The 16643-nt window shown below is 48.9% G+C and overlaps 1 protein-coding gene across 4 annotated transcripts; it reads left to right on the forward strand.

Moving 5' to 3' along the window:
- The first annotated feature begins 144 nt into the window (after positions 1-144).
- Positions 145-16048, forward strand: MIEF2 (mitochondrial elongation factor 2). 4 transcript variants are annotated; one of them, XM_081889256.1, is made up of 4 exons: positions 145-334; positions 8773-8926; positions 10984-11176; positions 13049-16048. In XM_081889256.1, the coding sequence occupies exons 2-4, from the start codon at positions 8780-8782 to the stop codon at positions 14098-14100; spliced, it is 1392 nt and encodes a 463-aa protein (XP_081745382.1). In that variant the 5' UTR covers positions 145-334; positions 8773-8779; the 3' UTR covers positions 14101-16048. The 4 variants fall into 4 exon arrangements, with proteins under 4 accessions (XP_081745382.1, XP_081745383.1, XP_081745381.1 ...); XM_081889257.1 differs by lacking the exon at positions 145-334 and adding an exon at positions 669-688; XM_081889255.1 differs by lacking the exon at positions 145-334 and adding an exon at positions 1597-1795.
- Positions 16049-16643: the final 595 nt, after the last annotated feature.

The raw sequence follows: 16643 nt of genomic DNA on the forward strand, positions 1-16643 counted from the left end.
GTGGGGAGGGGCAGTGGCAAAAGAAGGGCGTGGCCTTTGCAAGCTAGGGGAGGGCCCCGCCCCTTTTAACTCCTTCGCTGCCGGGCGCGCATTAGGGTGGGGGGGGGATCCTTCTACGGCTACGCTTGGGTCACATCCGCGCCATGCATTTGACGCACTCTCGTTCCACTTCAAGCAGCCCCGGCTCCTCTCACAGCAAACCCCCATTCCCCCCGCAGCTCTCCTTATAACCCTGGGAATTGTAGTTTGCCGGGTGCTGATCTACAGTTCCCAGCATCCTTAACACGCGTCAGGATTCCCCACGATGTCAAAGTGTTTCGAGAGCTCTTGAAAGGTATGTTGTTGTTTTTAAACACTCTAGTATAGCTGGCTACAGTTATCCCCAGTGGCGTAGCGTGGGTTGTCAGCACCCGGGGCAAGGCAAGTAATTTGTGCCCCCTAACCCGTGGATTTGCGCCCCCTAACCCGTGGATTTGCGCCCCCTAACCCGTGGATTTGGCCCCCTAACCCCCAGATGTTGCGCCCGGTGCGGCCGGCCCCCCCTGCACCTCCCACGCTACGCCACTGGTTATCCGTTTCTGTAGACCCTCAAGGGCGCTGTCACGGTTTTCCTGAAATTCGGGGGGGGGGGGGGAGTCAGAGCAGGAGAAAACCTCTATGCTCCTCTACATGTCGGTAACCACGTCAGGTGAGTACGGACTAGGAGAAAGGAGGACGTGTAAATGGTTGATATTCCACTACCACCACAAACTCCACATTTTTTTGTACTCCGCATTAATTAATTCGAAGTAACAAGCACATGACTTTGCTGGAGCGTGCCTAGGTGTTTGCAAGGACTCTGGACACGGGTCCATCATGACTCGCCCACCGTTATACCCAATTGCAATTCAATGTACAGTGGTACCTCGGGTTACATATGCTTCAGGTTACACACGCTTCAGGTTACAGACTCCGCTAACCCAGAAATAGTGATTCAGGTTAAGAACTTTGCTTCAGGAGGAGAACAGAAATCGTGCTCCGGCGGCGCGGCAGCAGCAGGAGGCCCCGTTAGCTAAAGTGGTGCTTCAGGTTAAGAACAGTTTCAGGTTAAGAACGGACCTCCGGAACGAATTAAGTACTTAACCCGAGGTACCACTGTATTCCTGTTGTGTTTTATGATTTTCCTGATACAGTATTGTAAGTGAGCCAGAACTGGTCTGTGACCGTAATAATAATAATAATAATAATAATAATAATAATAATAATAATAATAATAATAATAAAAATAATAAAATAAAATTCAAATCCACATCATGACATGGCGCCACGAATTTGCTTTTTCCCTTATTTGTGGTACTTTGCACCACTGGCATCTCCAGGCCGGAGAGACGCCCCCTGCTGCGCACTCTTGAAAACCCGGGGAGCTGCTGCCAGTCCGTGTAGACAATACTGAGCTAGACGGATTGGTCTGCCTCGGCTGAAAGCACTTTCCTATGCTGCTATGCGCACATTGGACAGATTGGAAGAGGCGGAAGAGAGAGAAAGGACTGTCTCTTTAAGGCGGAGGAGGAGGAGCCTCGCGGCACCTACGCAGCCTCAAAGAGGACAGGAAGCCGAAAAAGATACTCGGCGTTCTATGTCGGAACGTTGAGAGGCGAGCCGCGCGCTGCCATTGGTCGCTCGGCGTTCGGCTTCGGCCGACGTTCCATCGCTGGTGCTGAGCGCTTCCTGCGCGGTGGCGTCGGGGTGCTGGGTGCCCGCTCCGCCATCTCCGCTCCGCCCGCTTCCCCGGGTCCGCTTCCAGGTTCAGGGACAGGTAAGTTGTAACTGAGCTACTAACCTCCACGGAGCAGCCTCGGTTCCAAAGGTGGAACCGCCGGAAGAACGAAGGAATCTTATTTTTGTTACGTTTTAGGGGGAGGGGGACATTTTGCTTCCTTTTTAACCTCTAAGAGGGGCGGGTATTCAGCTTTCAGGGGAGAAGGTGAACCGCCTTAGTTATTTAAGTAATTCGGAGCCCCGTAGCAGCAGCACCGTGAACGCTTAATACGTTTCTTGTAGTAAGATCGGGAAACGACCCTTCCCCCCCCAAAAAAAATGGATTTAGAGGACCTTTAGATCCCCTCTCTGAATGGTTAGAAGAGAAGGCCTTAATTAAGGAGAAAGGGATGAATCAGTACAGTAATGGAGTTGGAAGGGACCCGAGGGTCATCTAGTCCAACCCCGCAGCACGATCCCGTGGCACTTTTTAAATACAGTGGTGCCTCGCAAGACGAATTTAATTCGTTCCGCAAGTTTTTTCTTCTTGCGAGTTTTTCATCTTGCGAAGCACGGTTTCCCATAGGAATGCATTGAAAATCAATCAATGCGTTCCTATGGAAACCACCTTCAGACCAGGTCCGGGGACAGTCTGTCCCCCGACCTCTTCTGAAGGCTTGGGGGGGGGAGAAGGGCTTTTCTTCCCACCGCCAGCCTTCAGAAGGCTGTTCTGAAGGCTGGCGGTGGGAAGAAAAGCCCTTCTCCCCACCTCCCGCCCTGCAAGCTCCGGGGACAGGAGGGCTTTGCTGCCCTCCTTCTCCGCTGTCCCGGGGCGATTTTAAAATGCTGGCGGGCGGCAGCGAAGCCTCCGCTATCCCGGGAAGGCAGGCGCTTGGGAGCAAAGACTTTTGCCCCCCACCGGCCTTCAGAAGAGGTCCAGGACCTCTTCTGAAGGCCGGCGGTGGGCGAAAGTCTTTGCTCACGACCGCCAGCATTTAAAAGAGGTCCCCGGAGATTTCCCTATGGGCTTTCGTCTTGCGAAGGAAGTCCATAGGGAAATTCGTCTGGCGAAGCACCTTGAAAAACGAAAAACTCTTTCTTGCGAGTTTTCCGTCTTGCGAGGCATTCGTCTTGCGAGGTACCACTGTAGTGAAGCAATTGCACCATTCCTCAAGATGCCACAGGGCTGTGTCTCTGTAGACCAGGGATAGGAAGCTGTGGTCCTCTGGACGTTTATGAAGTGCCCACTCCCATCAGACGGAGGCAGCTTAGCCCAGTGGTCAGGGATGGCGGCAGCTGGAGTCCAGAAGGTCACACGTTTCCAGTCCCTCTTTAGGCCAACACAAACAGCCATTTGTAGTTTGGTTGTGGGTTGATTACGACCACCTTGCCTTGGCCGCTGCTGTTGATCCACAAGCAGGTTAAGTTTGTGCACACCATACATTTAAATCACCTGGGAATCCTGGGAACTGTAGTTTGTTAGTGATGCTGAGGTTGCAACTTAGGGGCAAACTACAACTCCCAGGATTCTGAGGTGGGGATGTGGTTTAAGTGTTTGGTGTGCAGTTTTTCCCCAGGGGTTGGTTGTCCGGTTGGCATCTGTCTGTCTCGGTAGACGATGGAGAAGTGTGTCATTGTGGGTGAAGGCAAACCAGGGGAGAGCTGTGGCTGTAGAGACTGAAGCGGTAGAGACATGTTTTGTTGCAGCTGGGGAAGATGAAGGTGTCTTGCTCTATTGCTGGTTGGGTGGGGCTATTTCTGCATTTCTACCATAGGTGCTGGGGGGTTGGGGGCAGGAGGAGCTGAATGCCTGAGGCCTGGGTCTCTTGCATCAGGCCCCAGATTTTGAGACCTTTATTTAAACTTTTGTTACTGGATGTGCTGTTGAGACCACATCCATCCGCCATCTTAATATGATACCCAGAGGCATCTAAGTGAGCATATTTTGGTTTGTTTTTATTTTGTAAATTTTGTAAATTTAAAATATTTTTAATTTTTTAATTTATATTGTATTATATTTTATTTTATTTTATTTTATTTTATTTTATTTTATTTTATTTTATTGTTATTCTATACTTTATCTTCTCCACACTGTTTTCAGATAAATTTTACTTCTGTTCTTACTCTAAAGCTACTTGCATATTAACATATTTGCAATAAGTTTTTAAACAGCTCACAAACATTTTCCAGTCCTCCTTAAACTCTGCCTATTTCCTTGTTTGTTTGTTAAGAAAAACCTTGAAGCCATTTGCAAAGAGAATAAAATGATAAAATTATCGGTAAAAAGACACAAAGACAAATCTTTAATGATTGCTAAACTAAAAGCAGAATTAAGACATGCACCAACATTCTACACTGCTAATGTTTTTAGCAAGCGCCAGAGTACGGCGAAGGCTTGTTGTCAATAGGCAGGGAGTCCTACTAGCACACTGTTAACCAGGCTTCTGCCCCCCAGATGTTTTGGCCTACAACTCCCATGATCCCTGGCAACAGGAACAGTGGTCAGGGATGATGGGAATGGTAGTCTCAAAACATCTGGAGGGCTGAGGTTGAGGAAGCCTGCTGTTAACAGATTGCAGTAAGGCGATATTGCAGGTAAACTGGTCTCAAGTTGTTAAGGACTTTATATATGAATTGTAATACCCTGAACTTTGCTCTGCAGCAAATTGGCAACGAGTGCAGATCTCTGAGCACAGGTGTTGCGTGCCGACAGGGCCTCACTTCTGTCAGCAATCGTGCTGCAGCATTCTGTACTCACTGCAGCTTCTGGATCATATGGAAGTGTGTGTAGATCACATCTCTGCAGCTCCCACTTTGCAGGCAAAAGTTCCTGGGTTCAGCCCTCATGCAGCCTAGGCGTAGGGTTGCCATACTTCAAAAAGTGAAAACCCAGACACAAAGGTTCTTGAGCTGTTTGGGTTTTTTGGGGGGCGGGGGAGGGCAGCAAGGTTGTTGAGCTTCTTTTTGCAAAATCTCAAGCAGCTGACTTTTCCAGCTATTTTAAAGGAAATTCATCAAAAAATCAACACTTCCGACATGGGTTGCCATTCGCCCAGGCTTTTCCAGACATTTTACTGATTTTTGGAAATTCCACCCGGATATTATTCACAACGGACGAATCCTGGACGTATGGCAGCCGTAGTCTAGGGAGAGGGAGTATACTCTGAAGGCCAGATAGCTACAACCGTTCCAACTACGGTGGTACCTTGGTTCTCAAAAGCCTTGGTACTCAAACAACTTGGAACTCAAACACTGCAGAGCCATAAGTAAGTTTTCTGGTTTGTGAACTTTTTTCGGAAGCCGAACATGCTCCGTTTTGAGTGTTATGCTAAGATCTGTCTGATTTTGCTATTTATTTTGTGTTTTTGTTTTTGTGGCTCTGTGTGTTTGTGACTGTGATTGGTTGATAATGTGACTGCAGTACATTGTTGCTTTCATTTTATGGATCGATTGTCTCGTTAGATAGTAAAATTCATGTTAAACTGCTGTTTTTGGGGTTGTATTTAAAAGTCTGGAACGGATTAATCCGTTTTACATGACTTTCGATGGGAAAGCGTGCCTTGGTTTTGGAACGCTTTGTTTTTGGAATGTACTTCTGGCATGGATTAAGTTTGAGAACCAAGGTATCACTGTATACCTCACTGTTTGGCCCTACGTGGAGTTGCCGAGGAACGAACCTGGGACCTTCTGCATTCAAAGCACCTGTGCTCTACAACTGATCCTGGCCACCCCCACCCCATGTGGTTTGGTGAAAAAGAAAAGGCACTCTGCACATGCTTAGAAATCCCCTCTTCTCATGGCAGCAGAACTGCTTTAAAGGTCTGGGACAAATCTAGGAGGTTGAGCTGTGCCTCTGATCATATCCTGCCTGTGTGTCTGGGACTGGTTAGATGCATTCCCTTGCAACCACTTTTGGACTCTGGTGCCCAGAATAGAAAAGACTGTCCTGGGAGAAGGGAAACTGGTAGGAAGATATTGTTACACGCCTTCAAAATAGCAGCCGGAAATCTGACTCCGCTGTAGCCCTTGGGAATTATTATTCTTATTCTTATTATTATTCTTATTATTCTCAAACCAGGCAGTGAGTTGTCCTTGGAAGTGTTTGTTTGGCAGTGTGGCTGAGTAGGTTTTTTTCCCCAGTGGATTTCCAGTAGCTTCATGTGTCAGGGGTGGCAAAATAAGGCCACGCCCCTGCTAATATTATATATACAGTGGTACCTTGGTTTACGAACTTAATCCGTTCTGGAAGCCCGTTCTTAAACCAAAGCGTTCTTAAACCAAGGTGTGCTTTCCCATAGCAGTGGAGGACTCAATTTACAAATGGAACACACCCGACAGGAAGTGAACACACACACACACACACACACACACACACACACTTCCCTTTTTTAAAAGATCCCAGTGTGGGTACAACATTAGCACATTTTAAGGCGCATAACAATAAAACATAAAAAAGCATAAAAATTGACTATTATTATTTATTAGATTTATATACCATCCTTCATCAATGGTAAAAACACGAATAGCTAAAGCAGAAGCAACAAAACAATACCCCCCTTTCACAAACACATTTAAAAGACTGTAGAATATAATAAAGCTTCCATAACAGCCCCTTTCCCACTTTAACTATTTATTTAGTGGCCAGAGGCCTGGTTATAGAGGAATGTTTTTGCCTGGCGCCTGAGAGTTAGGAGTTTCATTCTCTACCAACTGAGCTGTCCCAGCCGTTATTTTGAAGTCATTTGCTGCCCAAATTGCAGGTGGTTGTAAAGGCATCTAGCAAAATCAGCTTGGGGTGGTTAGCCATTCCGCCACACGAACATTTGGTACCAGCTAACCTGGGACGTGGATGGCACTGTGGGTTAAACCACAGAGCCTGGGACTTGCCGATCAGAAGGTCGGCGGTTCGAAACCCCGCGACAGGGTGAGCTCCCATTGCTCGGTCCCTGCTCCTGCCAACCTAGCAGTTCGAAAGCACACCAGTACAAGTAGATAAATAGGTACCACTCTGGTGGGAAGGTAAACGGCGTTTCCGTGCGCTGCTCTGGTTCGCCAGAAGTGGCTTAGTCATGCTGGCCACATGACCCGGAAGCTGTATGCCGGCTCTCTCGGCAAGGGATGAGCGCTGCAACCCCAGAGTTGGCCACGACTGGACCCAATGATCAGGGGTCCTTTTATCCTTTAACCTTCTCCAAACTCAACGGGAGCTGCTCGTAGGTCAATATGCCTGCAGTCAAGCGGTAAAAATGGTCCAGAAAAGTGTTTTTTAAAATATTATTAATTGTTAAACCAGTTTATAGACCGTTTCACAGCATAAAGCCCTAGAAACTGTGTAGGAGATGAAAGCAGAGTAGAACGCAATGACCCTCCACTCTGAGTATGCTGTTTGCTTTTTGTTCCCATGGCAATGCTGTGGCTGTTAAATCGTATGTTGGGAGTTGTGACTCATGATGAATGCCAGTTGAGTGTTTTTGGGCGAGGAGCAGAGGAAGAAGTTGGCAATGTCAGAGCTAGCGAGCCGCTGAGGTTTCGTAGGGTTCAGCAACGTGACACCCTGCAGCCAAACCTGCCCCACATAAACACCTAAGAACGACAAGCAGCCCCCTTTCTTAATAAGACAGCTCTTTTCCCCCCTTTTTATAATGTTTTTTACTGTAACTTTTCAACCTACGATGAAATAAATACAATACATAAAAACAAAACAACAATGTATTTTTAATCTGTTGGAAGCTGCCCAGAGTGGCTGGGGAAACCCAGCCAGATGGGCGGGTACAAATAATAAATTATTATTATTATTAACAACAACAAAAAAGAAAAGAAAGAGGAAATAAAATAAATTAAGAAAGCTCTCCCAAAGGTAGATCTTGTTTCACACAGAAAGAGGTTGACCCTCCCAGCTAGGGTGGCCATATTTTGGCAAAATTCCTTCGAAGTACCGTATTTTTCGCCCTATAGAATGCACCATCCCATAAGGCGCACCTAGTTTTTTGGGGGGGAAATAAAGGGGAAAAAATTATTCCCCCCCAGGCGCGGGGCTGGGGCGGGGGAGGCCCGAGCTTCCCCCAACCTCAGCCCCCAAACAGGCAGCTCTCTGCAAGCCGTGGGAGCCCAGCGCTGGCTCCCGCTGCTTGCGGAGAGGTCCGCGAAGTCTGGACGCGCTGATCTCAGCGCACGCAGGCTTCGGCATGCAGGCAACTCTCCGCAAGCAGGGTCGGTGCACACAGACGTCTCTCGCTCTCCAGGCTTCAGCGAAAGCCTGCATTCGCCCCATAGGACGCACACACATTTCCCCTTCATTTTTGGAGGGGGAAAAGTGCGTCCTATAGGGCGAAAAATACGGTAGCTCCAAAACTTCAATTTCTTTTGAGATTTTGCAGAAAAAGCTCAACAACTTCGGTCAAAAACCCCCCAACAACTTTGTGGGGGGAGGCTGGGGGCCTGCGGGCAGGGGCGGGTGCTGCTTCCCTGCATTCCTGGCAGCATCACAGGCTGAGGGGGAGCCGTGCCCCGGTGCCAGCAGTCTTCCCCCTCCCCCGCATTCTTTTCTCCCCAGCTTTGGGGGCGCTGCGGACGGGATGGGAACAATATTGTAAAAGCCCATTCTTGTAAGGTCGCGAATTTAAGCCGCACTTTAAATTTTCACGGTCGGAATTTGGAAAAAAAGAAAGGTGCTGCTTATATTCTGGCTGATACAGTATGCGGCACCTAGTTAGAAGTATAGTGGACGCTTGGGTTGCGAACATGATCCGTGCAGGATGCACATTCACAACCAGCAGCGGCGCCTCTGCGAGATACGGGTGGCGATTCGGTGCGTCTGTGCATGCGCAAAGTGTGACTTAGCGCTTCTGGACATGCGCGACAGCCAAAACCTGGAATTAACCCGTTCCGGTACTTCCAGGTTTCGGCTGTCCGTAACCGGAAAAAACGCAACCTGAAGTGTCTGTAACCTGAGGTATGACTGTATCAGTTCTGCAGGTTGAAGTGGGAAGCTTATTACCGAAACCTCTCAAACTTAATTTCTTTCCCTCCAACCAGGTTAACAATGGCGGACTACGGCCACAAGCAGGGGAAGAGGCGGGACGACAGCAACCTGGGCAGCGTGATGGACTTCCTGTTGGCCAATGCCAGGTTGGTCCTGGGCGTCAGCGGAGCGGCTGTGTTGGCGATCGCGACGCTTGCTGTGAAGAGGGTGAGGCCGCCTTGTTCTTCCTTTGCAGCATGCTTCCTTTGCTAACATGCTTTAAATGTGTGATGAGGAATTACTGTTGGGTAGTCGTCCTTTTATATGAGCAACCATCTTTATGACGTTTTAGTTTTATTAAGGGGATCATAGCCTGTGTCTGAATCAGGGGTGTTGTTTGGGAGGAGACTGCTAGGTCTTGAGTCTTTCTCAGTAATATTTGGTCAAATTTTCAAACATTTCACATGTACTCTCCAATACATAATTTTTTTTTTCTTTTGTTTTGTCGACTTCTGTGGGAGCCATGAAGCGACGGCTGGTTTCCGTCAGACTTCCCACCCCATTTCCCACGGGGTTTTTAATCCCCATTGCCCTTCATCTTCTCTTTCTTATACCGTAATAATAATGCAATAATCTCTAATTCCTTCTGCTGCTCACAGTTCAAATCCTGCTTGCAAATTCATACTGTAGGACAGTGGTACCTGTAGTTGCGTTCACCTCTGGTTACGTATCCTTCGGAATACGTAAGTGGCAAACCTAGAAGTATTTTTCCGGGTTTCGCCTCGTGCGCATGCACAGAAGAGTTTGGATTTGATATCCCGCCTTTCACTCACTTTTAAGGAGTCTCAAAGCGGCTAACATTCTCCTTTCCCTTCCTCCCCTACAACAAACACTCTGTGAGGTGAGTGGGGCTGAGAGACTTCAGAGAAGTGTGACTGGCCCAAGGTCACCCAGCAGCTGCATGTGGAGGAGCGGGGAATCAAACCCGGTTCCCTAGATTACGAGACTACCGCTCTTAACCACTACACCACACTGGCTCTAAACCTCAGCGCACGCATGCGCAGGAGTGGCACATCCGGTTGAGAATTCCTTGGGATGTGGCCAGACCTCTGGAACGGATCCCATTCACAACCGGAGGTACCACTGTATTTATTTAATTAACTATCCAAGCCAAAAAAAAGTGTGTGTGTTTTTGTTTTTAAAGAAGGGGTAGTGGATCTGTAGTTTAAAGCTCTTGAGTCTTTCTCTTCAGGCCCAGATCCACTACCCCTTCTTTTAAAAACCCCATTTTTCCTCCTTGCATGGTGGTTGGACGTACGGCAAATTGCAGTGCCGGGTGGACCCCGGTCACCATCCACCTTAATTTGCCCAAAGGTAAAATCTCTGTTATGGGCTTGTACCCCGATTCTTCTAAATTATTAGCAATAATAATAATAATAATAATAATAATATTTTTATACCCCACCCTCCCCAGCCAGAGCCGGGCTCAGGGCGGCTAACACCAGTAAAATTACAGTAAAATCATAATAGGGGAAAAAAACCCAATTTAAAATGCAGCCTCATTTTAAAAGTAGCCCATAGATCAAGACCATAAGGGGAGGGAAACATAAGGGTCAGACTGAGTCCAAACCAAAGGTGACGCGGAACAGCTCTGTCTTGCAGGCCCTGCGGAAAGATGTCAAGTTCCGCAGGGCCCTAGTCTCTTGGGACAGAGTATTCCACCAAGTCGGGGCCAGTACTGAAAAGGCCCTGGCCCTGGTTGAGACCAGTCTAACCACCTTGCGACTTAGGACCTCCAAAATGTTGTCATTTGTGGACCTTAAGGTCCTCCGTGGGACATACCAGGAGAGGCGGTCCCGTAGGTACGAGGGTCCTAGGCCGCATAGGGCTTTAAAGGTCAAAACCAGCACCTTAAACCTGACCCTGTACTCTACCAGGAGCCAGTGCAGCTGGTATGCCCCGGCATAACCGGTTCAAGACATTTTGGCACCTGACATGGATCCCAAAATGGTGCTCCTCTCCCAGCCAGGGAAGAAGGGTTGAGCAAAGATCTACATCAAGAACAAGTAGGGAAAGAACGATCTACACTGGGGTCAGCTGCCCCAGTGGATTCCGCCACCTGAAGCAGTTGCCTCACCCTGTCTTACGGTTTGGCCGGCCCTGGAGCCTGGATTTGTATTTGGGGTTCACAGTCAGCAGGTGTCCCTGCGGTAGAGCAGAACTGGGCCTAAAAAAGGCAGAGGAGCTCATGCTAACTGTTTGGGTGGGTGTTTGTTCTTACGCAGCTCATTGACCGGGCCACCAGCCCGCCGGACGATGAAGATGACATCAAAGCCAAGCAGAAGTCCTTGGAGGAAAGCTGGCAGGAGCTGAGCTTGATCAAGACGGTGCCCAAAGTGCGGCAGGAAGACCTTGAGGAGCCACTGCTGTCTCCAGTCGTGGGTGGGACTGCGCAAGGTCAGGAGAGACATGCTACAGGCGGGTTCTGTTTCCTAACGGCGAACTGTACTTCTGTGCCCAATAATAATAATAATAACTTATTATTTATACTCCGCCCATCTGGCTGGGTTTCCTCAACCGCTCTGGGCGGCTTCCAACAGAAGATTTAAAATACATTAAAACATCAGTCATTAAAAACTACCCTAAACAGGGCTGCCTTCAGATGTCTTCTAAACGTCAGATAGTTGTTTATTTCCTTGACATCTGGTGGAAGGGCGTTCCACAGGGCGGTGCCGCTACCAAGAAGGCCCTCTGCCTGGTTCCTTGTAACTTCGCTTCTCGCAGGGAGGGAACCACCAGAAGGCCCTCGGCGCTGGACCTCAGTGCCTAGGTTGAGTGATGAGAGTGAAGACGCTCCTTCAGGTACTGTATTTTTCGCTCTATAGGACGCACTTTTTCCCCTCCAAAAATGAAGGGGAAATGTGTGTGCGTCCTATAGAGCGAATGCAGGCTCCTTGGCTTCAGCGATAGCAACGCGAAGCCTCCGAAGCGCAGAGGGAACTCCCGCTGCGCTCTGGGGGCTTCAGGCAGCTATACACCGATCCCTCTTGCTCTCCAGGCTTCGCTTCGCTGGAGAGGTGCTACACAGTTTTCCCTTTCTGCGCAGTGCCCCTTTAGCCAAGCAGGGGGAGAAATGGAAGGGGCTCCGTTTCTCCTGCCGCTTCGCTGAAGGGGCGCTGAGCAGAGAGGGGGAGATTTTTTCCCCCCTGTTCTCCCCCTCCTATGATCCGGTGCGTCCTATAGAGCGAAAAATACGGTATACTGGGCCGAGGCCGTTTAGGGCTTTCAAGGTCAGCACCAACACTTTGAATTGTGCTCGGAAACGTACTGGGAGCCAATGTAGGTCTTTCAAGACCGGTGTTATGTGGTCTCGGCAGCCACTCCCAGTCACCAGTCTAGCTCCCGCGATCTGGATCTCCCGTTTTATCTTCACAACACCCCTGCGAGGTCGGCTAGGCTGAGAGAGAGAGCAACTGGGTCCTGACACTTCGCCAAGCCTGTGAAGATTGTGTCCCTGCTAATTTGCAGCTTTGAACATGTGATTTACTGCCATCTCACTCTGTGATGGAAGTCCAGGTGGCGGTGGTCCCTCCCGGATTCATCATTGACCCTGGAGACACAAGTGATGTTAGTAACTAGGCCCAGTTTGGTTTCAGTGCCAGCTACAGCCATTCCTGGCTGGGGAGATCCTGGCCACAGTGACCCATGCGTTGGTGAACCTTCAGCCTAGATTACTGTAATGGACTCCATGTGGGTCTACTTGATGCTGCTCAGGAAGTTACAGCTAGCGCAGAACACAGTGGCTAGGCCTCTGAATGTAGCGGGCTCCTATACCCATTTTGCACTGGGTGGCGCTGAGGGTTAAACCACAGAGCCTAGGACTTGCCGATCAGAAGGTTGGCGGTTCGAATCCATGCGATGGGGCGAGCTCCCGTTGCTCGGTCCCTGCTCCTGCCAACCTAGCAGTTCGAAAGCACGTCAAAGTGCAAGTAGATAAATAGGTACCACTCCGGCGGGAAGGTAAACGGCGTTTCCGTGCACTACTCTGGATCACCAGAAGCGGCTTAGTCATGCTGGCCACGTGACCCGGAAGCTGTACGCCAGCTCCCTCAGCCAATAAAGTGAGATGAGCGCCGCAACCCCAGAGTCGGTTATGACTGGACCTAATGGTCAGGGGTCCCTTTACCTTTACTGAGCCAAATATAAGGAAGGTGCTTGCATTGTGACGCTCTGCCATAAGCATTTTGGGACCTCTGCTGCCAGGGATTTCTGGAGGTCCTCAGGTTGGCGAAGCCTGTCCAATACTCTTAGCCCAGCCATCTGAAACGTTTGTTCTCTCCTCCGTTGCAGACCCCGAAAGCAGTGTCCTGCCCTCCAAGGAGGTGGAACCGAGGCCTCGGCTGTGCCTGACGCTTCAAGAGAAGTTTCTCTCCTACTACAGGGACCATGTCTCAGTCTCTGAGGAGGAAAAGACTCTGGGGAAGCAGCTGGCAGGGGACATCTGCGGGGAGCTGCAGAAGTTCCTGAAGAACAAGTACCCAGAGCTGCCCTTTGGACACGCATTCCTCAGCGGCTACCTTTGCGACGACCTCATCAGCAGCGACCTCCTTGAGGTGGCCTTCATGCTTCCGTTGATGCTGGAAGCCAACCTTTGGCTCCTGATCCCCGGCGAACAAACTGTTGTGAATGACCCTTGTTTTGGGATGGTCAGGCGGACTGGCCTGGAGTATTTCCCGCGTGGAAGCAGCCCATGGGACAGGTTCGTGGTGGGTGGGTACCTCTCATCCAGCACCATCAACAAGACCCTCCATAACATGTTGGTGGCCTCTATTAATTGGCCGGTCATTGGCAGCAGCTTGGAGTGTGTCATCAGGCCTGTGATGGATCCCAAAGAGCTTAAGTTGGAAGTCCAGCACACCCAGCTCCGCCTGGACATAAACCTCTGCCCCATGGTAGAAGTGGGGGATAAAATCCTTCTTCCTCCATCCTTTGTAATACCGGTGGAGAACCTCTGGCAGCGGAGCTTTTACGCGGCCGAGGTCTCGGCGCTGAAAGACCTTGATGCCAGAGATGATGGCGTCCGGCAGGGTTGCCTCAACATCTTGAAGGTCGTCTTTGAAAACCATCCCTTCTGGAGCAAGCTGGGCAGCAGCCACTTGACTCACGCCATCCTACACCTGAGCGAAACTGAAACCGATTGGTCAGAGGCAGCGTTAGCAGACAGGTGCCAGCAAGTGCTGGAGGAGCTGGTCCGGTACCTGGAGATAGGATCCCTCCCTTGCTTCTTCGACAGCAGGATAAACCTTCTTGGCCACCTGGCCTCGGAGGAAATCGAAGAGATCGGCTACACTTTGTATGAGGCTTTAGCAGATCCAGATCTGGCAGCCGGACTCTGCTTATGAACAGGGGACTCAGTGGCGAAAACTGCACTCGTCTCCTTTGGGGGTCAGATGGCTTGGGAGCAGCTCTCCCATCGTTGCAATTCTTTGCACCCTAATGGAATGGAAGTATTCTCAAAGTAAAATAGGGCCTGGATTGAAAAATGGGAACCTTTCCCTGTGTCCTAGATATTTCTGAAATCTAGGGCCAGTAGTGTTACTTTCCAGTGGTTGCATCCCATGATACTCTGTAAGATTGTTGAACCAGGGTGGAAGGGGGTCTTTGCCTCCTCCTAGCTGGTTTATCCATCCCTACGCAATTGGAGCATCGTGAAACGGACCTATAGGGGCCCAGCATCCTAGCAGCACCCCAAATGTGAGGCTCCATTATCTGTAATTTGTATCTATTGGGGCAAGTCTGCTTTATTGCACTATGTGGAAGTCCTGGAAGAGATGTCTGGGGTGGGTGGAGACTTCAGTAGGCTGAATCAGTGAGGATCTCACCTTTGGTGCTGAAGCAGCTGCTTTTCCCCATCACCACGCAGGTAGCAGAAAGTCCCCACCTGCGATTTCCAGGCCTAGAATGAGCACCCCTAGGAATTGAGTCTCACTATCTGCAAATGGTTGTGGCTATGTTCTTTGTGGCACAGTGTGACTCTGTTGTTTTCACTCTTTATTTTTAAATAGCAGGTGGCAAAAAATAAAGTGATTTCCCCCCCCCCCCATTGGCCTTTCCTGCTCAGAGCACATCCCCGAACTGAAATGGTGGGGCTCCCTTCTCTACCTCATGGGGTGCAAAACTACACAACTTTGTCCCCCACCCCCACCTGTTAGATATACTTGACACCAGCGCTAAAAATTTAATCAAGTGCCAAAGGAAGGTTGGGGTGTGGGGAGAGAGGTCTCTAAATCTTGGGTATTCTTAAACTCTACCTGGGTAAACTGGAAGGTGCAATCGTCTCAGCCGTAACTGTTCATTTATTGAGGTCTGGATTTGCATTGTAATGCCAACTTGAAGTGCTCCTGCTGAGGCTAACCTGTATCCAAATCAAGAGTTTGCAATTTGTAGGTGTGTAACTCTGTATGCCTTGCTTAGTTCCGCATTTGCTGAAACGTAGAGAGGTCCTTGCTGCTGAGAGACACAACTATAGTCATGGGTTTGGACATGGGACAAGGGTTCAAGAGAGCTTGTGTGCACTTCGGCTTTTCTGAACTAGCAAGTCTGGTTTAGTGAGCCCCTCAAGGATTTGTGACTGTTCCCTGAGCATAAACCATAAACCATCATAGTCTGCAGTATTATTATTTTTTAGGAGTGTACATTCCCTGTAGAAAAGGGAAAGGTACCTACCAACCGTATTGGCTGTAACTGGGAGTACCAACAGTTCATATCTTTCTCTCAAGACTTAACTTTTCAGGATTGTGTTTCTCTAAAGATCCTTGCCTATACTCTGACGTATAGAAAACCACAATTAAGTCTTGCAAAAAGCCATATACGGAAGAGTGCTATTCCTTTCTCCCTCTGCTCCTACTCTTAACTGGAACTCATGATCCTACGCAGTGGATTTGCACAGAAAATAACTGAAGCTGGGGCAGAGAAGCTGTGGTCCTGCAGAATTTGTTGGGATTCTAACTCCCACTGTCCCTGACTATGGGCTGTGCTTGCTGGGGCTCATGACAGTTGGAATTCAACATCATTCGGGAGGGCAAAGGTTCCCTTGTTCCTGGTCTGAATGTACAGAGTGATTCTTCACAAGCAGAAGTTGCCCTGCTCTTCCCTTACGATTTTCCTGTGATTGAAATTTTTATGTGAAGCTCCAGCCTTTCTGGCTAGAAGGAACAACCGCAACTATGGTAACATAAGGAAACTTTGCTGCTAAAATGCGTTTGTATAGTGGCAATAGTAATCAGAAATGTGCAAGGGCTTGAGCTGATGTCACAAATGAAATAAAGAATGAATGATTATGGGCAAAAATTGCTGTATAGTGAGCTTTTTGTGAGCGAAACACAGCTTAAATTCATCCCTGGAACTTGCACAGGAGGCTGATAATAGGAATTTATTGCTGAAATCTTGCTGATCTGAAGACTTGAATTGCTTTTATAGTAAGGAGCCTGCAAAATTTGAATAAGGAAAAGTGAATGCTGTTTTTTTTAGCAATGTGTGAGAAACATTTTCCCATATGCTCTTGGTAAAAATAAAGGCAAAGGCTATATGCAAAAAATCTGTATCCTATTCACCGTATATTTTAAGCCTGATTCAATTCCTGGAGCTTTGCAGAAATGTTTTTGACCACACCTTGCAAGAGGAAGAACGAACAAACCCCACAAAACCAGACTGTGTCAGCACTATGATGTCACATGTTAGTTTCAACACTTCAACATACTTAGCATTCCACCACTGGAGAACAATGGAGGGGAGGGCAGAGCTTGCATCGCTGGCTGATCTGCAGGCCCTGCTCTCTTGAAGCGGAAGCAACCTTCACAGCCCAAAACGGAAAGCTTTGCACTTTCAGAGTGGTGAGGAAAGGCTTGAAAGTAAGCAGGCAGCGTTTTAATAGACACACAGAAGC

This window comes from Podarcis melisellensis (assembly GCF_964234715.1).
Source record: "Podarcis melisellensis genome assembly, chromosome: 14".
NCBI classification, from domain to species: Eukaryota; Metazoa; Chordata; class Lepidosauria; order Squamata; family Lacertidae; genus Podarcis; species Podarcis melisellensis.

Coding starts and splice junctions, on each gene's coding strand:
- MIEF2 (XM_081889256.1), top strand. CDS start 8,780: ATGGCGGACTACGGCCACAAGCAGGGGAAGAGGCGGGACGACAGCAAC. Junction 8,927..10,983: donor CGACGCTTGCTGTGAAGAGG/GTGAGGCCGCCT, acceptor GTTCTTACGCAG/CTCATTGACCGGGCCACCAG. Junction 11,177..13,048: donor TCAGGAGAGACATGCTACAG/GCGGGTTCTGTT, acceptor CCTCCGTTGCAG/ACCCCGAAAGCAGTGTCCTG.